The 24,626-nt window shown below is 37.9% G+C and overlaps 1 protein-coding gene across 3 annotated transcripts in view; it reads left to right on the plus strand.

Annotated features, from left to right (window-relative positions):
• Positions 1-24,626, plus strand: part of RBM25 (RNA binding motif protein 25) — a 55,988-nt gene that overhangs the window by 12,022 nt on the left and 19,340 nt on the right. For all 3 annotated transcript variants that reach the window (XM_032621692.1, XM_032621693.1, XM_032621691.1), the window contains 10 exons: positions 1,476-1,525; positions 3,626-3,793; positions 10,119-10,176; positions 10,976-11,136; positions 15,960-16,145; positions 17,851-17,904; positions 18,144-18,227; positions 21,709-21,995; positions 23,975-24,197; positions 24,307-24,396. In XM_032621692.1, coding sequence (XP_032477583.1) covers positions 1,476-1,525; positions 3,626-3,793; positions 10,119-10,176; positions 10,976-11,136; positions 15,960-16,145; positions 17,851-17,904; positions 18,144-18,227; positions 21,709-21,995; positions 23,975-24,197; positions 24,307-24,396 — 1,361 coding nt within the window. The remainder of the gene's footprint in view (positions 1-1,475; positions 1,526-3,625; positions 3,794-10,118; positions 10,177-10,975; positions 11,137-15,959; positions 16,146-17,850; positions 17,905-18,143; positions 18,228-21,708; positions 21,996-23,974; positions 24,198-24,306; positions 24,397-24,626) is intronic.

Raw genomic sequence — 24,626 nt, forward strand, 5'->3', positions numbered from 1 at the left:
TGGTAAATGGAGTATTTGCTTTTGTTTTGCAAAGTTAAAAGTGAAAAATTTAGAGTTGATGGTAGTTTTGAGTATCCACCTATTTAAGTGCTCCACGTAAATGATCTCAGTAGGCACTCCGAGGAAATAATTACCTCGTTTGAATTGAGGAAACTGAGGCTGAGGTTAAAGAGCTTTCCCAAGTTTGCATAGCTAAAAGTGATAGAACCAAGAATTGAACCCAGGGCTTACCCTGGTGGCGCAGTGGTTGAGAGTCTGCCTGCTGATGCAGGGGACACGGGTTCGTGCCCCAGTCCGGGAAGATCCCACATGCCGTGGAGCGGCTGGGCCCTGAGCCATGGCTGCTGAGCCTGCGTGTCCGGAGCCTGTGCTCCGCAATGGGAGAGGTCACAGCGGTGAGAGGCCCGTGTACCGCAAAAGGAAAAAAAAAAAAAAAAAAAAAAGAACCCAAATTTGATTCTGCAGTCTTTTTTTTTCTATTTTGTACAGTCTTCTGTAGACTTATTGATAAGTATCTAGATTTTCATCTTCTAAAAATTTTGTTTAAAACTGAGGTTATTTTAAATAGGTTATATTGGAAAATAAATGGATAGTTGTTAAGAGTTTATTACCAGTCTTAGATGGACAGTTATCTTAAGTTGATGCTAAATTTGAACTGAAAAGTGATTTCAGAACTTCTTGAGATACTTCTAGAAGCATTTTAAAATTTGTGTTTTAGTAGACAGATCTTTTACTGATTTTACCCTCATTGCAACCTTTTTCTTAGTTCTCAAATGGTAAGATTTCGTCATTAGTTATGTACACAAGGGCTGTCAATGTAGCAGCTATTGATTAGTAAACAATTTAGTTGAAAACAAAATTGCAAATTCCAGTAAGATGTCAACAGTGATAGCCCATTGATAGCTGTCTAAAATCCTTAGGGCAGTAGATGCTTGTCTTAGAGATTTTCTCTTTGACGATGACTGAGATTACTAATCTTATTTTTTTTTTCATGATTTTTGCTTATATTAAGTAACCAGGAATAACAAGATTCTTCCTAGGTTTCCAGATTAATTTCTTATTTGATGCTTTTGTTTTTTAACTTTCAAAGAATTTATTTTTACCTTTAAAGGAGTCATTAATACCATTGTTCACCTGTAAGCAAATCTGTATGAAAGTTGCTGGTTTTGAGGATGTACTGAACTAGATGAACATGAATTGATAACTATCCACAGTTTTACTCCGTAAGGCAAAAGCAGGCTGTGGTAGTCTTTTTGCTTTTAGAGAGTCTTTTTGCTTGTAAGTTTATTTAGACCAACCTGATAACTATGTTGCTTTTGAAAAATATCCATTAATTTCTCATTTTCATTAATCCTCCATTTCCCCTTAAAAGAACTGTGAGTTGGAAGTACTTATTTGTATGGCATGTAGTTGATATACAATATATAATTGTATATGTAATTATATTCTTAAGATTCATTATGCTTTTTTCTTAGGGACTCCAATGATTCCTGTACCAATGAGCATTATGGCTCCTGCTCAAACTGTAAGTATAACTTTATGGAGGAATTAGGAGTGCCACTGTTTTTAAATCTGAACAACTTTATAAGACCAGATAAATTATTTTAAATATTTAAAAGAATAATAGGAAGGGAATAAGAGCATCCATGTATATCATACTACTTATTTAAATAAGTATTGTTTTCACTCTATGCATATAAGCACTTGCCCCTAAAATATGCTCCCTAAATAGTTTAGTGATCGCCCTCTTATTCTCTAGACTCTTCATATACTGTTATTTCAAATTTAGACATTGACTCTTTCATCATGCCCTCGTGTCTTGATCCTGGGAAATAGGAGAAGTGATCTGACATGTCTGATTTCTTAAAAGAAAAAAAAAGGAGGAATGATCTAGCAGAAATCTAAATTTTGAAATGAAAGTTGAATATATTTCTACTCTTTCCTCCCACCTACCTAATTTTTAGCTTCTTCCAAGTTATTTTTTCTCTGTCCTCTAGTATGGTATATTCAAGCTTTGTAAAGTTTTATTGAAGCCTTTCCTCTGCTGAAGTGTTTCATTATTCAGTCTTATGTCTTGAACTTTAATTCTCTACATTCATAAAAGCTCTGTACACTCTAGGCATCTTAGGTAAGAATGCTAGTATACTGTAACATGTGAATAAATAATAACCCTCTTAAAACATTTATTTAACTAAAAATTTTCTTTGAGTTAATTAGTAAAATACCGGTCTTAATTTATAATTCATTGTGAGGGAGAGTAGGTCTCATTACTTTCAACTGTTTTTCTACCTGTGGGTTTTGAAAAAAGTGGGGAGTATTATTTATATTAAAAGGGTGATGAGGGCTTCCCTGGTGGTGCAGTGGTTGAGAGTCCGCCTGCCGATGCAGGGGACACGGGTTCGTGCCCCGGTCCAGGAGGATCCCACATGCCGCAGAGCGGCTGCGACCGTGAGCCATGGCCACTGGGCCTGCGCGTTTGGAGCCTGGGCTCCGCAATGGGAGAGGCCACAACAGTGAGAGGCCCACGTACCGCAAAAAAAAAAAAAAAGGTGATGAGATGGGAACTACATGAACAAATAGGAATCTGCTGTGAGGCAGACCAAGGGGGAATCCAGCTTTTCTTGCATTGGACATTCATTGGGAAACATTTATTGGGAAACCTCCATATGACAGGTACTCTTACCCTCTGCATTTTAGCCTAGGAAAAGGCAGCTCTCCCAGTTCAGCACTTCAGTGCCTACTGTGGATGTTTTGCTCAATTCAATTTCAAATACAAAGATGAATAAGACTATTTCTTTCCTCTGGGAAGTTGAATGTTATGAAGGGAAAATAAGATAGAAACACAAGTAACTGAGAAAAGGTAAACTTTAAGTGTGGGGAGAGTGCTATGGGAGTATTTGAATATTCTACAAGAAAATTAGCAGGAATAATTGCAATTTCCTTTTATATGAATGCAGAGATTTACGATGTCTTAAATATTTAAGAATTGTCTTAAACATAAGAAAATTTCTTTCCAGGTTGTTTTCTTTTTTTTTGTTTTTTATAAATTTATTTATTCATTTATTTCTGCCTGCGTTGGGTCTTCATCGCTGCGCACGGGCTTTCTCTAATTTTAGTGAGCAGGGGTTACTCTTCGTTGCGGTGCACAGGCTTCTCATTGCGGTGGCTTCTCTTATTGCGGAGCGTGGGCTCTAGGCCCGTGGACTTCGGTAGTTGTGGCATGTGAGCTCAGTAGTTGTGGCTCACGGGCTCTAAAGCGCAGGCTCAGTAGTTGTGGTGCACGGGCTTAGTTGCTCTGTGGCACGTGGGATCTTCCCAGATCAGGGTTCGAACCCGTGTCCCTCGCATTGGCAGGCAGATTCTTAACCACTGAGCCACCAGGGAAGCCCTCCAAGTTGTCTTGAAAAGAAAGGTAATCCAATAGTGGAACTTTACTTGTCATGAATAAGTTCATGTTAATGAAAAATGTGCTTTGGGAGTTTTAGATTAAGTATGTAGAACCTGTAATGGTGATGTGCTATATATTTAATACTTTAAAATTGATGTCTTTAGCCTAATGTTATTACATTAAGCATGATAGCAAATTTAATTGCAAGTTCCAATTTTATTGTCTTTCATCACTTAGGTCTTAGTACCGACTGTGTCCATGGTTGGAAAACATTTGGGAGCACGGAAGGATCATCCAGGCTTGAAGGCTAAAGAAAATGATGAAAACTGTGGTCCCACTACTACAGTTTTTGTTGGCAACATTTCTGAAAAAGCCTCAGACATGCTTATAAGACAGCTCCTTGCTGTAAGTTAAACTGTTTATTTTTCGTTTAAAAATTTTTTTGTTATAAATTTCAAACTAAAGAAAAATTAGCAAGAGGGCTCTGAATAATTTCCTCGTTTATATTTTGAAAAGTTTCAGTCCTGCAGAAAAGTTAAATGAATTAAAGTGAACACCCTTGTAACACATTTTGTCATATTTACACACTCTCTTTGCGTGCGTGCGCACACACACACCCCCCTCGATTTTTTTTTCTTCTGAGTAATTTCAGAGTAAGTTGTGACATGACATTTCACCTTTGAATACTTCTTATATTTCCTAAGATCAAGGATATTCTCCTACATTTTCACAAAACCATTATCACACTTAGGAAATTTAAGGCTGATATATTTTAATTGTTAATTAAAATACATATAGTTCATATTTAATTTTTCCAGTAATTTCTAGTCAGGGATATATATATATATATATTGCACTTATTTTTATTATTATTATTATTACTATTATTATTATTATTATTATTATTTTGGCGGTACGCGGGCCTCTCACTGCTGTGGCCTCTCCCGTTGCGGAGCGCAACAGGCTCCGGACGTGCAGGCTCAGCGGCCATAGCCCACGGGCCCAGCCACTCGGCGGCATGTGGGGTCCTCCCGGACCGGGGCACGAACCCGCGTCCCCTGCATCGGCAGGCGGACTCTCAACCACTGCGCCACCAGGGAGGCCCTTTTTTATTATTATTTTAAAAAAATATTTATTTGGCTGCACTGGGTCTTAGTTGTGGCATGCGGGATCTTTTTCGTTGTGGCATGTAGGCTCTTAGTTGTGGCATGCAGGATCTAGTTCCCTGACCAGGGATCAAACCGGGCCCTCCTGCATTGGGCGTGCTCAGTCTTAACTACCAGACAACCAGGGAAGTCCCTATACATTGCAGTTAATTGTCATGTTTCTTTAGACATTTCCTTTATTGTAGAACAGTTCCCTGCCTCTTTTTGTTTGCTTGTTTTTGTCTTTCATGACATTGATGTTTTTGAAGCGCCTGGGTCTTTTGCAGAATGTCTCTCCCAATTTGAATTTGATTGATTGCTCATAGTTAGATTCAGAGTAAGCATTCTTTGTAAGAGTGGTTCATGGGTGGTGCATTGTTTTCAGGTGCAGCATAGCAAGAGACGTACCACGTCTCTTGGTCCCATTTTTGGTGGTATTAAGTTTAATTACTTGGTTAAGGTGGTCAGCTCTCTCCATTGTAATGGTACCTTTAGTCCCTTTTTCTCTAATAAGTAACCTCTGGGTTAGTATTTGAGGACTATGTGAGTCCTTTTCTTTAGCCGCCTTTAAACAATAATTTTAGCATCTAATTGTGATTGATTGACTCCTTTTGCAGTTTTTATTCTGAGCATATATAAGTTTTTTTGACTTGGTCATTGATTTTCCTTTTTCTCTTAGTTTTAAAAATTTATCCTGGTGCTACATGCACATTTTTTTTAAAGCACTTTTTTTTGGCTGCGTTGGGTCTTTGTTGCTGCTCGCGAGCTTTCTCTAGTTGCTGCGAGTAGGGCCTGCTCTCCATCGCAGTGCACGGGCTTCTCATTGCAGTGGCTTCTCTTGTTGTGGAGCATGGGCTCTAGGCACGCAGGCTCAGTAGTTGTGGTTCACAGGCTTAGTTACTTTGCAGCATGTGGGATCTTCCCGGAACAGGGATGGAAGCCGTGTCACCTGCATTGGCAGGTGGATTCTTAACCACTGCGCCACCAGCGAAGTCCCTACGTGCACGCTGTAAGTGAAAAAATACTGAATGATTTTTTAAAATAAATTAATATTCGGCTGCATTGGGTCTTCATTGCTGCGCACGGGCTTTCTCTAGTTGCGGCGAGCGGGGGCTACTCTCTTGCCGCAGTACACGGGCTTCTCGTTTCAGTGGCTTCTCTTGTTGAGGAGCACGAGCTCTAGGCATGCGGGCTTCAGTAGTTGTGGTGTGTGGGCTCAGTAGTTGTGGCTTGTGGACTTAGTTGCTCCGCAGCACATGGGATCTTCCCGGACCAGGGCTTGAACCTATGTCCCTTGCATTAGCAGACAGATTCTTAACCACTGCGCCACCAGGGAAGTAAGTCCCTGAATGATTTTTTTTTTTTTTTTTTTTTTTATAAATTTATTTATTTATTTTTGGCAGTGTTGGGTCGTCGTTTCTGTGCGAGGGCTTTCTCTAGTTGCGGCGAGCGGGGTCCACTCTTCATCGCGGTGCGCGGTGCGCAGGCCTTTCACTGTCTCGGCCTCTCTTGTTGCGGAGCACAGGCTCCAGACGCACAGGCTCAGTAGTTGTGGCTCACGGGCCCAGTTGCTCCGCGGCATGTGGGATCCTCCCAGACCGGGGCTCGAACCCGTGTTCCCTGCATTGGCAGGCAGGCTCTCAACCACAAGCGCCACCAGGGAAGCCCCCTGAATGATTTTTTTAATGAAAAATAACACTGTCCATACTCCCTCCCTCCATAATCTCCACTGTGTTGAGAAGTTATTTTAAAATCTTTTCCTTCTTCATTTTATCAGTAACGTACATATTGCCAGTTCTGTTTTATAAATCATGTGATCCTTGCTTTAAAAAGTGTTTTAAAAAAGGCGTTTAGAAAATAAACACAAAACCTAGCTTAGTCAGATCTTAATATTTTGTGATACTAGCTTCAGATTTTTATCCCAAAGAAACAAAACATGAAGGTTCTAATTCCCATTTCTTCTTCCACAGAGGTAATAACCAGAGGTAATCCACTATCCTAAGTTTGGTGTTTATCATTCCTGTCCATATTTTTTACTTTAATTATATATTTATGTAAATAAACATTTATAATTTGTAAGTTTTAGTTCTGTATTCCTCCACAATTTGCTTTTTTCACCCAGCCTATATGTAGTTTATTTATTTTTCACTGTTATATACCATTGCATTATAGAACTATGCCATAAATGGTCAAATTTTTTTACTGATGGTCATATGGATTGTTTTCCTTTTTTTGATATTATGTTTTGCTATATAATTAGTGGTAATAGTGCGTCTTCCTAGGTGAACATGAAAGAAATTCTGTCATGTATTCTCTTAGAAGTGGAATTTCTGAATCATGGGGCATGCTTATCTACACTTTTACAAGATGATGCCATTTTTTTCCCAAAGTAGAACATTGGGAGGACATTTTTTAAGACATCTTTATTGAGATATAATTTACATACCATAAAGTTCACCCTTTTATAATATACAGTTCAGTGGCTTTTAGTATTTTCAGAAGGTTGTGCAGACATCACCACTGTCTAATTCCTGAACATTTTTACCACCCCAAATAGAAACCCTGTACCCATTAACAATGCTTCCCATTTTCTCCTCCCCGAGCCTCTGGCAGCCGCTATTGCACCTTCTGTCTGTGGATTTGCCTATTCTGGGCATTTTATGTAAATGGAATTTTAGAATATGTGGCTTTTTGTGTGTTGTCTTCTTTCACTTAGCATAATGTTTTCAAGGTTCATCTGTAGTGTAGCTTGTTAGCAGTACTTTGTTCCTTTTTATGGCCAGAATATTCCATTTAATGGATGTACCACCTTTTGTTTATCCGTCCATCAGTTGATGAACAATTGGATTGTTTCCACTTCGTTATGAATAATAATGCTGTGAATATTTGTGTACAAGTTTTTGTGTGGACATCTGTGTATGTTTTCAGTTTGAAACATCCCTTTTTAAAACTGTTGTTGATTTATATATGCAGCAGAGTGTTTTTTTTTTTTTTTTTTTTTTTTTTTTTGCAGTACGCGGGCCTCTCACTGCTGTGACCTGTCTCGTTGCGGAGCACATGCTCCGGACGCGCAGGCTCAGCGGCCATGGCTCACGGGCCCAGCCGCTCCGTGGCACGTGGGATCTTCCCGGACCGGGGCACGAACCCGTGTCCCCTGCATCGGCAGGTGGACTCTCAACCACTGCGCCACCAGGGAAGCCCCAGCAGAGTGTTTTTTAAGCTATCTTTGGATTCCTGAATTTCTCTCTTCTATTTCTCTTTCACTTTTAAGGCTTTACTTAGATGTCTGGTGATCCTTGATTGTCCATATTTAAGAGTTAGGGATTAAAAGGCTTTTTGTGTGTGTAAGCTGAACTTGTAAAATGTTGGGCATCTTTGTAGGGTAATCTAAATGGCAGCCAGAGGTTTTAAATGTTAATCCGTGGGGTCTTTTCTTTGAGGCTGGTTGGTTTCTCTAGAAAATTTCCAATTTTATGCCTAGTGAGTTTATGATTGGCTGCCTGTATGAGGTTGCAGATGCAGGACTGAGTTCAAGCACTTCTTATACCTTTACTTTCTTCCCTTCTTACTCACTCTGTATCTCGTACAGATCTTTCAGATCTGGTGCTCCACATCCCAAGCTTGTTCTGTTCACTTTCTTCAGACTGTAAGTCTTCAGGCTATCTTCTCTGGGGGTAGGGATAGGGTAGTTGCTTGAAACCTCTGAGGCTTTGATTATTCCATATTTGTATTGTCAGGCAAGAACCTATTTTTATTCAGCTTCACACTTAAGCCCATTCTCCCCTGTACCTTCCCCCCCAGTCTGGATCCACTGGGTTTTGTAGAATCAGTTAGCTTAATTCTTATCGGTATCTGCTTCTGGAGACACTTGGTGTCATAGCTTTCTTTGCTCTACTGAATGAGTTATTATCCATCCATTTATCTTTTGTCTTTGCAAAATTTTATTGAATTCTGCTGCTGTTCCCTCATGCTATGTTTGACCTTACGGACAATTTTCTTTTTCTTTGTTTTTTGGGGGGGGTGCGCTGCATTGGGTCTTCGTTGCTACGCGCTGGCTTTCTCTAGTTGTGGAGAGTGGGGGCTTATTGCAGTAGCTTCTCTTGTTGCGGAGCACGGGCTCTACGCTCTCAGCCTTCAATAGTTGCAGCACACGAGCTCAGTAGTTGCGACACACGGTCCCTAGAGCTCACGGGCTTCAGTAGTTGTGGCTCGCGGGCTCTAGAGCACAGGCTCAGTAGTTGTGGCGTCTGAGCTTAGTTGCTCTGCAGCATGTGGGATCTTCCCGGACCAGGAATCAAACCCATGTCCCCTGCATTGGCAGGTGGATTCTTTTTTTTTTTTTTAATTTATTTATTTTTATTTTTGGCTGCGTTGGGTCTTCATAGCTGCGCGTGGGCTTTCTCTAGTTGCAGCGAGCAGGGACTACTCTACATTGCGCTGACTTCTCATTGCAGTGGTTTCTCTTGTTGCGGAGCACAGGTTCTAGGCGGGCAGGCTTCAGTAGTTGTGGCTCGCAGGCTCTAGAGTGCAGGTTCAGTAGTGGCACATGGGCTTAGTTGCTCCGCCGATCTTCCTGGACCAGGACTCAAACCCGTGTCCCCTGCATTGGCAGGCAGATTCTTAACCACTGTGCTGCTAGGGAAGTCCTGGGAAATTTTGTTTTATATATATATATATATATATATATATATATGTAAATTATTTTATTTTATTTATTTATTTTTTGACCACGCTGCACAGTATGTGGGATCTTAGTTCTTCAACCAGGGATCAAACCCTCTCACCCTGCAGTGGAAACGTGGAGTCTTAACCATTGGACTGCCAGGGAAGTCCCAGTTCTTTGACTATCATTTTAGTAATTTCTCTGAAGGGAAAGATATTTCCCTTCAGAGAAAACTCCACTTATTTCTCAGCTTTGAGAGGCAATCTTCAGTTACTATTTTCCACAAAACTTTTTTTAAACCTTCGTTTTTACTTTAATAATTAGAACTAATATTTAAGAACTTTAGAAGTAAACAAAGTGTAACAATATCCCACCCTTCAGACAACCTGCCCCATTAACATTCTGGAGTATTTCTGATCACTTTATGGAAATTTTTTTTCTTTACATAGTTAAAAATTTTACTGTATATCTGCAATTTCATGGTTCAAGGTATTTTTGCATCCCATATCAAGCATTTCCCTGTGTCATTAAAAATCTTTATAATATATACATGGGTTTTAAAACAGAGTCTTTATGAGCTCAATATTTACTGAAATTTATTATAGTTTAACTATTATAATATTTGGGCATTTTGGTTTTATATATATGTTTGTAGGATAAATACAACTGTAAAGTGTCTAATTTATTGAAAGGTAGGCACTTTTCTACAAATAAGAATCAGTAATATTTTATATTTTACTTTAAAATGATTTATTGTATGTTTCTTTCATATAGTAGGTTTCTGGGAATTGCAAAATTTAGTTGCTGACAAGATTTTTTTTTTTTTAACTTCTATTTATTTCTAGCGGGAATATAGTTGTGCTCTTATTTGCATGATAAATTAGCTTAGGTGGTAAAGATCTTTGTTTGTTTTCTTTTACAGAAATGTGGCTTGGTTTTGAGCTGGAAGAGAGTACAAGGAGCGTCTGGAAAACTTCAAGGTAGGTAAATTTTTCCTTATTTATTGAGATCATCTTAACCTGTGTGCATAAGTACATTTGCATTTACTCTCATTGTCCTTAACCATAGGAGTGTTTTACTAGCACTCTGTCTTCACTCTTTAATAGGATTAAAGGCATTTGGGAAGATGTTGGCTGAGAGTTGAGATGAGAAAGTAGAAAAGGATAACGTGAAGGAGGTAGGAGAGGGAAAAAAATTATTCAGACTAACTGGTTTCTTATAAGATTACTTTAAGAAGTCCTTTTTGTTTCAGAGCAGGAGTGTATGATCAAGATGGAACAATTAGGATTTAGGAAGAAAGTAGAAGAGATGATGAGATAACCTCTTAGTCTTGAAAGCAGACTGTTCTTTTCATACTAGTTGGTAGAGACACCTGTTTTTTGGGTTTTTTTTTTGTGGTACGCAGGCCTCTCACTGTTGTGGCCTCTCCCGTTGCGGAGCACAGGCTCCGGACGCGCAGGCTCAGCAGCCATGGCTCACGGGCCTAGCCGCTCCGGGGCACGAACCCGTGTCCCCTGCATCGGCAGGCGGACTCTCAACCACTGCGCCACCAGGGAAGCCCCATTTCCCCTGTTTTTGTTTTCTCTTTTTTCTTTTGGTTGTTTGAGGGTACTAAAAATGAAATCCGTATCAAAGGTAATTGCAGGAAAGGGAGGAGTGACAAAATAAATAATCCCTGTATTATAATGTTTGGTCTGTAATGATTTCAGTTTTTCATAAATATTTTTCATCTTTCATAATTGTATTGATATTTCACTAATTTTTTACATCCATTGCTAGCCTTTGGATTCTGTGAGTATAAGGAGCCTGAATCAACCCTCCGTGCTCTCAGGTTATTGCATGACCTGCAGATTGGAGAGAAGAAGCTACTTGTTAAAGTTGATGCAAAGACAAAGGCACAACTGGATGAATGGAAAGCAAAGAAGAAAGCTTCTAATGGGGTATGTTTTTTATAGCATTGCCTTCTCTAGGCCAGCTTTGCTCTTTCAGTGTAAATACTTCTCATTATAAAAAATCTAATATGGGGCTTCACAAGATCATCAAAAGGGTGTTTTTATAGTTTATAGTTACTTTAAGTCTTTTATCTACCCATAGTGGGTGGATGACTGTTGGTTTGCTTGTTCCAGGTTGGGATGAAGGTAGTAAGGGAGGCTGGACAAGGTTAACTTGCCAGAGAAAACACTGGTACAGACTATTCCAAACAGAGCTAATTCATTAAGGCAGCTTTTAAGTAAGTACAAAATATATTTCAACCTACAAAATTTTTATTAGTTGCCCTCTCGTTTAGAAGTACACAGGTTCTAAAATGAATGAAAATAAGTCTTATTGCTGTCATCTGGTGGTGGCTCTATCAAGTGAAGCTAAAGTAAAGGAAATTTTTGTATGCTGTGTTGTAATGTATACATTATTATTCCCTCTCAACAAAAGCAAAAAATAGCTAAAACCCGAGTGTATATTTCCTTGTTTTCCCTTCCTAGTTCCTTTTGACACGTCAAGCTGAACAGATCTAAAATAGATTGTTACCTTTCTGTCTCTATAAAAACAAAACAGCCTTTTTGCTCTCTTCAGGCTTTTCACTATCATTCAAAGTAGAGATAGGTTTCTTGGTTCCACCACTCCCTCCTTTACAAAAACATTGTAAAAAAAATTCATAAAAATAGAGCAACCTATAAAGAAGACGTTAAGTATCACCCATAATTCTATCATCATTAGTAAGCACTGTAGACATTTTTGTTACATATTCTTCCAGGCATTTTTCTCTGTATAGGTGAGTATAGTTTTAATTGGAATATGTGAGTTTATTTTTCTTTTATAAATGAAGGATTGAATTCTGAAGTATTATTTTGTAAACAGCTTTTTTTTCACTTAATCTTGTCTTTCTCTGGATTTTTAATAGTATTTTAACTGATTTATCTACATTGTTTTCTTCTCATCTGCCTGTTACAGTACTGCTCTATATTTCTAAAACATAAGTATAATTATGTCAGCCCACTGCTCATGCATCCTAATGGTTTTGAATTTCTCACAGTGTAAAGCCCATATTCTCATCCAAGGCTTGCTCCAGTCTACCTTTCTAGCTTTCTCCATCAATTCCCTTCATGTGTCAGTCATGTATCCCTACAAACTCCTTTGTGCTTTGATGTCCTTGTTGCTCATCCGAGCTCCCTGTTGAAATTCTATCCTTGTAGTTAAAATGTTTCTTGATTCATATAGCTGACATCAGTCCTAGATTCCTCTCAAGCAGAAGTAAATCCTCTCTTCTCATATAAAACAGGATTTTACTGTTGTTACATCAGTCTGCTTTGTAGTATGTATTGTTTGTATCGCTCTCTCACAGCTCCTTGTACCCTGTTTCATTCCCGTATCCCGCATTCTCTGATTATAAGGTAGACAGGACAATAAATTCACAGACTATGTTTTTTCATCTTGTACCTCCACAGAACCTGGGTTAAGGTCTTGCTCATTACAAGAATGGGGAGAGCATTTATTATAACAGTTGCAGTTACGTTGCTCACCTGGTAATCTTACTGTCTTTCCCTTAAAAGGAAGTAACACAATTTACACTCCAGAGAAATTGTATTTTATCTCATATGAGCACTGTTGCCTGTCATACCAGTAAAACCTTAAAAAAGCCAACTGTCTGCAGCAAGACTTCTTAGATTTTCCTTGCTGTGATAACTGAATTCTTTTTTAAAATAAAGCATGCATTCAATGTCTTCAAAGTTTTTTATATAATTCCCTGGATTCATTGTTTTACTGAGCTTGAAATTTAGCTTGTGAGGCGGTTTAAGTGGTGGCATTTGCAGGTGGTGTTCTCTGAGCATGAAGTGAATCTGTATAGTTACGTAATAAATAAGGAAATGTATAATCATGTGACTTTGATTTATTTTGTAATCACCATTAATAAGAGGAATCACAATTGAAATCTGTTTATATTTTTCTTCAAGAATGGAATTGAAGCCACCTCCAATAAAAACAGAACGGTTATTTCAAATAAAATGAAATTTTAAAAATTAACAGACATGACTTCTGGGTGTGTTTGGCATGGCCCAGAGGTACTTAAAGTCATTAAACAAACATGGTATATTTTCTTCGAGTGTTGATCTTACTTAACAATACTGGTAAAATGAAAATGTTGAGCAATTCTGTCAGTTAAAAATTTTTTTCAAACAGCTTAAGCAAATATAAGTATATTGTGGAGTAGATTGCAGGTTTGTTATGATTTTTCAGGGTAAGATGTGAAAGTATACTTGTTCTTTCTCTTTTATTGTCAATTTATTGGAGAAATTTAGAAAATAGTGACTTAAAGTAGGTGACATGAGAATGAGACATTGAGAAACTTGTATGCTACCTATCCAGACATTTTCCTGATTCCCAGACAGAAGAAAAAATACTATTAGTTGTATAGTTCTCCAATTGAAAAAGAACCACGAGTTTGGCTAGAAAGAGAGATTTTTCCTGACCCAGAATTTTAAGAGGAATTATATGCCTTGAGTAGTAGCTTGATTAAAAGCTTTTATTTGGATTTTGCAGAATTTGTAGAAGCAACTTTTATGACCTTTAGTAAAAGTGTTTCATTTGGGGTAGCCACGCTGATCTAGTCCTTGTCCTGTTGCTTTCTGGTTGTTCAGCAGTAGCGGTATAGGAGTAGAGATATTTGCTTGATCGTCACAGATAGTTCTTGTTAATCACACATTCAAGAATGAACTCTGCCAAGTGGTGGAAGTACAAATAATCTTTGGAAAGAGCTGCTTGCTTTACATTTTAATTGAGGACAGATCAGATGCTGCAGGTAGGAACATCTTCACATCTTTGCCTGGAAATTAGTCTGGTTGAATCTACATTTTCTCAAAAGAAAGAACTGCATTTGCTTAGTTCCCAAAGAAGTTCTTGTTTTGAACTCTAGAGGTCAGTGCCAAAGAGTGAGTCTAGTAGAGCTGCTTTCTAACTCTCCAGCTAGCAGCTTTACTATGGAAGCTTTTAATTCCTCTGAAAAGAGCCAAATAGGTGGGCCATGTAAACATCTCAGATATTCAGTTGATTTCTTTGATCCTCTTGTACTTCCAAACCCTTAACTTTTTGCTGCTCAGTATTACTGAATGTGCTTTCTGTTTCTGAAGTGGAAGAAAAAACTGGAAATCGGGAAACTGTCTGTATGGTTCAGGACCCAGAGGTAGAGTTTAAGTTGAAACTCAAAATAACTTTTCCTTCCATGGTATATATTGCTACTTTTGTTTTTCTTACATTAACAATTGATTAAGAGATTTGGGCTCATAAGCTTTCCTTCTAAAAATGTACATTTTCTCTATAGATCAAGGGGCAGTAGTCATTTGTAAGGTGGTGTGAACTAGTTCATTCCAAATGCTTTACTTATAATTTAGGTAAGACCAGCTATACTAACTTTAAGTTTTGGTTTAGGATGATGGTGGTAGGGAATTTAGGGGCTATGAGTATTTTTAGTTGAGTAAGCCTTTGGATTTATAACCCCACCTCAATCCTTATGCTTAAAAAAAGCATGGAGATGTAGAGGGTTCATGGGAAGAAATTTAGAATGTAGGAAAAATGCTAAAGACACACTGGATGTTCCCTCATGAGGTATATTTTCATAATAAAGAATTTAGGTCTCAACAGCTGAGTATTTGGGTTGAAATAGCCATATGTATCTCAGGACCTACGGTTTCAGTGACAAGTTACTGGTGGTTTAATTCTTTCATTTAAAACCTTTGGAGAAGCAGAGTATCACTGAAGGGATTTTAGTGAAAGCTGCATAAAGACCTTATTGTGATATGTTATTGATTTAGAATAAGAAAGGAACACATCACCACAATTTCAGTTTACAATATTCTTGGTAAATAATGTAAACAATTTAATTACAGTCCTTGGTTAAAGCATCTCTTCTTTATCCCAGATGCCAAGTAGAAAGTTGGTTACAAGAATATTAGATGAAGAGGCAGGTTTGAGAAAGTAAAGAGTGGTTAGTTTTATAATATCACATTTAATGCCTTGACGTGAAAGTTGTCTCTATCATAACCTTCTCTTACCCTGTATTGTTAAATGCTTAAGGGCAAGTTATTTTTTTAATTTTTAATTTTGTACCATCTAACATAGTATCTTGCATAGGGTAGGCTCTTAAGAGTTTGTTGAGCAAATTTAAGAAATAAATTTCTTAAATAAATAAACTAAGATCCCATACGCACAGCATATGGGATCTTAGTTCCCCGATCAGGGATCAAACCCGCGCTCCCTACAGTGGAAGTGCAGAGTCTTAACCACTGGACCGCCAGGGAAGTCGCTGTTTTTGTTTATTTTAAATGGTGGCTACCATAGTGTACATAAAATTGTATTTTGCTTTTTTCATGTAATAAAGTTTTCAACTTTGAATGAGTTATTCAGTAAATATCATTAGTCTGTGCAGGTATGGAGCAAGACAGTCTGAAAAATTGTGAAAGCTTTGCAGATGTGTAGTACTCTAGCCCTGTGATTTCAGTCTTTCTGTAGCTGGTTAGGGGTCAGAATGTTAACTATCAAGGGTAGAAAGGAAAAGAAAATCGTAAAGTACAGTGTATCGAAGGAAAAAACAATAAAACAAATGAAGTTTAGTTTTGTGAAGTTAGGAATAAATCCAAATCTGCATTTAATAGGACTGCAGAGGTGTTTGGGAGAAAACATGTTTGTTTTGTGTACTAACTTGTTTTAGAATGATTTTGATTTTCTTGTTTGATTTCCCCCTTCCCACTCCTGAATCTGCCTTGTTTTTTTTAAGAATGCCAGGCCAGAAACTGTCACTAATGATGACGAAGAAGCCTTAGATGAAGAAACAAAGAGAAGAGATCAGATGATCAAAGGGGCCATTGAAGTTTTAATACGGGAATACTCCAGTGAGCTCAATGCCCCTTCGCAAGAATCTGACTCTCACCCCAGGAAGAAGAAGAAGGAAAAGAAGGAGGACGTATGTGTTACTGATTTCTGACAACAGAGTCATTCCTACAGTTTGCATTTTGTACTGTCACTCTTGTGCTTTCATTATTTCCAACTTCTGAGGGGAAAGTAGAATGACTAGCGTTTATAACAATATACTGTTAAGGCTAATTTGACCATGTTTTACCAACTAACTTCCTAATTTTTTTTTACCACAATGTTCCTGTTTCGCATGTTTGAAATGCAGTGACATGGAAGCTTGTGCATATTTGTGGATTCATTAAGTAAGGGGAAAAAAAACCCCCCAGACTTGAGTGATGAATAGGAACTGATATTAAGGGACAAAGTAAGATTTTTTCCCCCCTTTTGTCACAAAGGGGTTGGCCTTGTTTTGCCTTACTCCCTTATTATTTTTCTTCTGTCTCTGCTCCAAGCGGGATACCAGGTCTCATTCAGTGAGGATTTTGACCCATTTTCAAATTTTTAGCCACCTTGCCTTATAAGCCACATCTCATTTCCTTCCATGGACAGTAGTGCTATTGGCCTTATAACTGGAGTACTATGAAAGAACATCATGAGATGAAACACTCCTCCCCAGTGTATTATATCATCACCTACTTTTGTCATCCTAAGCTAATTGAACAATAGGGAGTCCAGGTTGAGAGAAAATGTTTGGTTTTCTTATATTCATTTAATTTGAATATACTTAGAGAAATTATAGGGAGTGTTCTTTAAAAATATTGGAAGTGTATTATATGAATGGATTGTATATGCCCTGGAAAAGTAGTACTATGAAACATATATTGTGATTTAATATCAAGGGGTAGTTATAGTTCATACTGTTTTGCATTTTATTGCCTTATTAGTCCATCTTCAGTTTTCTTCGTGGCCAGATACATCAGATACATTTTCTTTTTTTAATATAAATTTATTTATTACTTATTTTTGGCTGCATTGGGTCTTTGTTGTTGCGTGCGGCTTTCTCTAGTTGCGTCAAGTGGGGGCTACTCTTCGTTGTGCAGCTCGGGCTCTAGGTGCACGGGCTTCAGTACTTGTGGCTCGTGGGCTCTAGAGCGCAGGCTCAGTAGTTGTGGTGCACGGGCTTAGTTGCTCCATGGCATGTGGGATTTTCCCGGACCAGGGCTCGAACCTGTGTTCCCTGCATTGGCAGGCGGATTCCCAACCACTGCGCCACCAGGGAAGCCTCAGATACATTTTTATTACTTGGCTTGTTCTTCCTCATGGGGCCATAAGAACCTGTCTAGTGAACTGCCAATCACTGGGAATGGTAATTGGTAAGAGTCAGTCAGGTATAGGGTAATTAAGACCTGTAGGGTTTGTTCTTCCTCTTCCCCCATTAATGGCAAAGGAGAAAATAATTTGACATATTTGTCTGATACGGGTTGGGAGGAGAGAATCCAAGAAATTCTGCTCTATGGCAGGAATTATGGATAAATTTTGTTGTTATGATTGTTTCCTCTGTCTTGGAAGGAATCAAGGAAGAAGCACTGCTAGTGCGAGACCCTCCTTATTCCACTGGTTGGGGGTGTTGGAGGGAGAGGAAGTGGTGGGTCATGGGAGGGGTTATAGAGTGAGTGAAATCTTTTTTATTATCAAGTAATTTGAAATCAAGAAAATTACAGAAATCTTGCTTACAGTATAAACATAGAAAATTGTTTTTCAGAGTAATATGAACGCTTATTTGTTTGTTTTAATCTTTGTGGATTTTTCCGCAGATTTTTCGCAGATTTCCAGTGGCCCCACTGATCCCTTATCCACTCATCACTAAGGTTAGTTTACATTATAGACTTTGGCAATAACTTACGTTTACTGCTAATTGCCAGATTTGTGATTCTTGTCTCTCTAACTCTTTACTATTTAACTTAGATTGTTGGATTTGTTACTACATAAGTTTTTTATTTACTCCTGTCTTTTGTAAAACCTGTACAGAACATCTAACCTTTAATTTCTGTCTGTATTAGTGTAGATTGATCATTATGCATTCCCACCTGTCCCCCTTGTCTTTTAGGAGGATATAAATGCTATAGAAATGGAAGAAGACAAAAGAGACCTGATATCCCGAGAGATCAGCAAATTCAGAGACACACACAAGGTAGTATTCTTGTTTTTTTCACTTGATACCAATCTAGACTTTTTACAGAATCCAAAGCAAACAGACAAAAAAAGAAAAATCAACCTTACAGTAGAATATAATTTTAAATGCTTTTTATATAGGTTTAATTGATATTTAGATAGAAACAAAGAAACAGAAGACCATTACCATATTAGTGTTGTCCTTGGCATATTGTACGTAGCTTTTTCAGTTACTGACTACTCTGCAGTCATCTCACTTTAATATGAATAAAAGCTAGTTTTATTTTTAGATTTCAACATAAACATCAAGGTCAGATTTAAACTAGATTCAAGGGGGCAGCAGAATAACATACACTGTAGTGTATTTCTGGGGGCAGTTATTTAACTTAATCTTAGGAAAACCTTTTCTTTAGAGCTGAGATTAAAATTTAAGATTATATTTGTATAGATTTGAGAGGGGGAGATTTTAAACAGTAGGTCAGTGGTTACCAGACTTACCAAATTTTAGATGCATGGAAGAACTGTAAATTCCCATAAAGCTAATCTATTCATTGACCCCCACCATTATGATAGAGATCATATGGTGACTAATGCAAGATGAAACTCTCAGCTTGGAAAGTAACAAGGAATAGGATGTAAGTATGAGCTTCTGTTTTTTATTATATTTATGGATGCCCCCTCAGAAAAATATGCAAAGGGGTAACTGGCTTGGAAATGGGTATTTGTTCATAGTAAATCCCACTCACGAGTTTTGCCTATTGAAAGCTTCTCTCAATGACAGTGCATCTGTGAATGTTCCCTGGTGTTGAAGGTGATGCTTATGGACGGTGAAATGCAAACACTGCGTGAAATGTATTTTGATGTTAGAGATAATAAGATGTTACTGGTTCTTTCCTAAGATTGAGTGACCTTTAACTCAGTGAGATGTTAAATGTTCATTTTTTCTTTTATTTAATCTTACTTTTTCTTATAGCTTTCGAAATCCCATGTTGACAATTAATGCCATCGAATCGATGCTGCTGAACACATTATATCATGATGCCGAGCCCTAGCTCACATACACAGGGCCTTTTCAGGAATTAAGTATGTCTAAAAGCACAACTGTAGTTCTCCCAGATTAATTTTGAGAGTTAAAAAGTTAGTCCATGGAAGTCATTTTAGAGGAATGCTTTTGGTTAGGTTCAGTACTCAAAATTTTCTGAGCAAGCTTGAAAATGGTATACAGTGTGTGTGTGGTTTACCCCCTTTTATTTGTTAAATCCTGTCATGTCATTGGTAAAGTATAAGGAAATCATGTTTTAAAAAATTAATTCAAAAGGTAATTGCTTCAGAGTTTGAGAAGCTGTCAGGCCTTTGACTGCCTTACACGTATTTCACTGTGGGGAGAATGTTTTGAATTTCCAAAATGTGTTTTAAAAATAAAAATCAAAGTGAAAAAGAAAAACAGTTTTTTTTATCGGGTGGTATGGTTAAAGGGGATATTTGAAACTTCGGTAACAAAAATTGAGCTCAGTGAACCTTTGCATGTTTTGGAATGAGTTTATTAAATAACCACAGACTGTCAGGGTATCAGCGTGGCAGGGGGCGTCCATTTACAGCACGGACGAGTCTGAAGAGAGAATAAGGTAAGATTTATGATTTTTTTTTTCTGTCCTTTCCTCTTCATTATTTCACTACTTTCTTATGTCTTTTTAGACCACCTCATTTTCTCTTTCTCCAGTCTTTGTCTTAAAAAATATATACGTGTGTGTGTGTGTATCTATTTACTGCATACATAATCTAATATAATCTTTTAGAATTGCATTTAATATGGACAAGATTCACTCACTTTTTCATTTACTTAGAACAAAACTTTTGAAATGAGTTCTAAACAAATCATTTACATAAGTGGAACTATACATTTAAGAAATAAGTAGTGTAGTGAATAGGCAAGCATAAAACAATTGAGGGACTCTACAAAAGAAATTATTATTGGAACAGCTAAAATAATCTGTAAGTATTTATTATCTCAGAAATAAACAAATTTCTTTATAAGTGTATGACACTGAGGTAAGTTTTATGTAGTCTAGCCTCATTTTACAATACACATTTTTTTATTCCATTATAGTACTGTTTCAAAAATTAGAATTTACCCCTTTAAATAGTTTTCAGTTTCTGTCCTCTTTTTGCCATTTCTTTTCTCTTCCCTTTGTAATTTCAATGTATTCAGTATTGGCTTGGCCTGCGTTCCATTTTGATATAAGACTGGCACCACAGCTGAATATATTGATTTCTCATGCATTAGCTTTTCTTTCGTAATCTTCTATCAGTTCTCTGATCCATGAGCAAGAGAAAGAGAGTATAACAGGTAAGATTGCTTTTTAAAGTTGTTTTAAATGCTTTACATGACTGAGAAAAGAAAAAAATGCACATTTTATTGTTGTCATTTAAATTTCATTTCGGTGACACTAAACATGGAACCAAAGGAAAAATGTTTTGTTTTTGTTTTGTTTTTCCTGTTTGGGGTATTTTTTTTTCTGAGTTTGTGTAGAAACCGTGTGGTGCACTGGTAATCTTGTCAGGGTACAAACTTGGTCTGAATGTTATTTGGTTTATTTGTGAACCATGTACTTGCTCTTCCTCCCAGAAGCATAGCTTGTAGGCAAGGTTAATCCAGTGTTGGCGATCCATGTCCTAGCACAGCATCTGTAAGTTAATACGCAATCGTTCCTTCCAAGGATGGATTTATCACTGTTAATGTATTTTCATTGTCTTATAGGCATAATGGGCATAAATATGTTGCTTTTAACATTAAGCCAAAAATTAATTAAATAAAAATATTATGATTATGCACATTTTTTGCTTGAAGCGAGTGATTTTCAAACTTTTTGTATTTGGTGGGCTGTCCATCTTGTAATGGTGGGAGTAAATGTTTCCATAGGTGATAGGGCAGATATTGGCTGAATTCAGCTTGTCTTTTGGAGGGTGGGCAAACCAGAGGGCAGAAGATTATTTAGTTGCATTCCAGTGACCTGACTCTCTTCCCCCACCTCCCCTTTAAAACACTCAACTAATAATCGTTAGGTAATGGGAAGTCTGGGGTTGTAGTAGCAGCAGTAGTCCCACTGATTTAAAGAAATTCATAATGGGAAGAATTACATTGTAGCCAAGTGGTTGTATTTCTAGAAATTATTATGAACCATCACACTCCTCATGGTCATTTTAGTTACTACATAATCATTGAGTGGTCAGCCACACTTGACACAATCTCCCAGCATCCAAGATTGGAGATTCCTGGTCTGTTTAGAGTGTATGGTTTTGCACGAAATCTATCTAGGCTTGTGATTGCTTCAGTTTTATTTGTTAAGTAAAACCACAAGTATTTAATATTAAAGTACCAGTGGTTTGGGTTTGTTTTTTGGTTTTTTTTTTGTCGTTCCCAATATTGGGCTTTGCGCCGGGAAAAGTCTGAATACTGGAGCTATAGAGTTAACTCTAAAAGTACTTTTATTGGTTTCTAGAAACTGGAAGAAGAGAAAGGCAAAAAGGAAAAAGAAAGACAGGAAATTGAGAAAGAACGGAGAGAAAGAGAGAGGGAGCGTGAAAGGGAACGAGAAAGGCGAGAACGGGAACGAGAAAGGGAAAGAGAACGTGAACGAGAAAAGGAGAAGGAACGGGAGCGGGAACGAGAACGGGATAGGGATCGTGACCGGACAAAAGAGAGAGATCGAGATCGGGATCGAGAGAGAGATCGGGACCGTGATCGAGAAAGGAGTTCAGATCGGAATAAGGATCGCAGTCGATCAAGGTAAGGCTTTATGGAAGTTACTGTGTGCTTGATAGCTTTAATAGAACTGCAGGTTAGTACTCTTCTTGGGCCATTTGCATGGATGTAGTGATAGAACTTCCTGAGACACGAAGCATACCTGGCTTGCTGTCTCACACACATGTAAAATATTGATTAAGGGCTTCCCTGGTGGTGCAGTGTATAAGAATCTGCCTCCCAGTGCAGGGGACACAGGTTCAATCCCTGGTCCGGGAAGATCCCACATGCCGCGGAGCAACTAAGCCCATGCACCACAACTACTGAGCCTGCACTCTAGAGCCCGTGAGCCACAACTACTGAAGCCCGCGTGCCTAGAGCCCGTGCTCCGCAATAAGAGAAGCCACCGCAATGAGAAGCCTGCGCACCGCAATGAAGAGTAGCCCCCACTCACCGCAACTAGAGAAAGCCTGCACACAGCAACGAAGACCCAACACAGCCAAAAGTAAATAAACTAAAAAAAAAGAAAAATATATTGGTTAAATTAACAATTTTCAACTTCAGTGTTAGTTTCGGTCTGAAGCCAGTTTTTATACAGATCCAGCACACACCAGCCGTCCACCCAGTGTTTTGGATAGACATGATTCCTTGTTCTCTCACTTGGTCAGTGGGCATTTTCTCTAGTCACTGTTTGATTGAGGTCCCCTGTAGTGGGAAATCGGCTCTAGTACCACTGCTTTTAGTTCCTGGTGTCTGTTTGGTCCTATAGCCCACTGCATGGCCACAACTTAACCTCCCAGGCTCTAAGTTTACTGTTTCTTTATGGCTTCTAGTAATTTATTTCACTTTGGTTTGGTTTGGTTTTATGTAAATTTTTTTCATAATTATACTGAATTCATATGACATATCTCAAATTCTTTAGGAATGAGGTAGAGCAAAAGTGAACAAAGGAAGTGGAGAAGGGCGTGAGTAGAAGGAAGCCAGTAGACGGAGGGAAGAGAGGAAATCCCACCTTTTTTTTTTCCCAAGCTACTTTTCAAATATACATTACTGGGTTGAGATATTATTCTACCTGATTATAGCTGAAGGGAGGTCCACCGGTTGCTGGAACTGGAATTCAGGACTCTTATTATCTTTAGTGGGCATTAAAATCCTTCCCTTCCTTCTTCCACTGGAATAACCATTATTCTCTTGAATAACCACTATTGAGAATTTGACACGTATTAAAATGAGTGGTTTTATACTTTTACTACAGTGTACTGTTTCATATCATATATATACATAAATTTGTATAATTATATCCATGGGATCACAAATCTGCAGTTTTGTTTTATCACTCTGAATTAAATACTTGAGAACTTTTTATTGCTGATAGATGTACAGTTGACCCTTGAACAATGCTGGGGTTAGGGATGCCGACCCTCTGTGCAGGCAAAAATTCGAGTATAACTTATAGTTGGCCCTCTGTATACACGGTTTTCCATATCTGCGGTTCTTCGTCCATGGATTCAACCAATTGTGGATTCAACCTACCTCGGATTGTGTAGTACTGTAGTATTTACTATTGAGAAAACTCTGTGTATAAGTGGACCTGCACAATGCAAACTCATGTTGTTCAAGAGTCAGCTGTAGTTCTAGTTTACCCATGCAACATGCCAGAATGCTCTTTGCTTCTCACCTTTGCCAATATCTGTATTCCTTGATCACTAGTGAAGTAGACTATCTTGTAACTAACATGTTCGTTGGCCCTTAGTATTTCTCATATCTAGGTTTTTTTGTTTGTTTTCTGAGATGCTGATAAGCATTAACATTGAGTTTAGAAAGCAGTTCAGAATTTGGGGCCAGGATTATATTCTACGTCTTTCTGACTTGTAAAGAGGAGTTTACAATTCTGCAGAAACCAAATGCTAAATTCTGGCTAGTGAGTTTATATATTATTTCATAATACATGTTGTCCGACTTTCTCTTGGGTTTAAACAAAAACACAAAGACTGACCGATTTTTTAAATCTTTTGTTTACGTAGAGAAAAGAGCAGAGATCGTGAAAGGGAACGGGAGAGGGAAAGAGAGAGAGAGAGAGAACGGGAACGAGAAAGAGAACGAGAGCGAGAGAGAGAGCGAGAAAGGGAACGGGAGCGCGAGAGAGAAAAAGACAAGAAGCGGGACCGAGAAGAGGATGAGGAAGATGCATATGAACGAAGAAAACTTGAAAGAAAGCTCCGAGAGAAAGAGGCTGCTTATCAAGAGGTAAATTGAGGGAAAGCTTTTATTCTTAAATCTTGGTACTTAGTAGGTTAGTCAAAAATTTTAGAACCCTTTGTATACATTTTTAAGCTTTGACAATTTTTTTTTTTAGCGCCTTAAGAATTGGGAAATCAGAGAACGAAAGAAAACCCGGGAGTATGAGAAAGAGGCTGAAAGAGAAGAAGAAAGAAGAAGAGAAATGGTAATTTTCTTGGTTAAAAATAAGTGATTTTTCAGATAAAAATCAGATCAAATCTTTATTGTTAAGTAGAAGTGACTTTATAGTTAAAAAGTATGAGCTCCCAGTATAGATAATTTTTATATATTTCAAGTAGCTTTGGGACAATTTCAGTACACCAAAATGTTTTTCCCTCCTATTTTTCACATTTTTGCTCCCTATAAACTAAATTACCATTTGGCATACTGTCAAAG

The sequence above is a fragment of the Phocoena sinus genome, chromosome 2, assembly GCF_008692025.1.
Source record: "Phocoena sinus isolate mPhoSin1 chromosome 2, mPhoSin1.pri, whole genome shotgun sequence".
NCBI lineage: Eukaryota > Metazoa > Chordata > Mammalia > Artiodactyla > Phocoenidae > Phocoena > Phocoena sinus.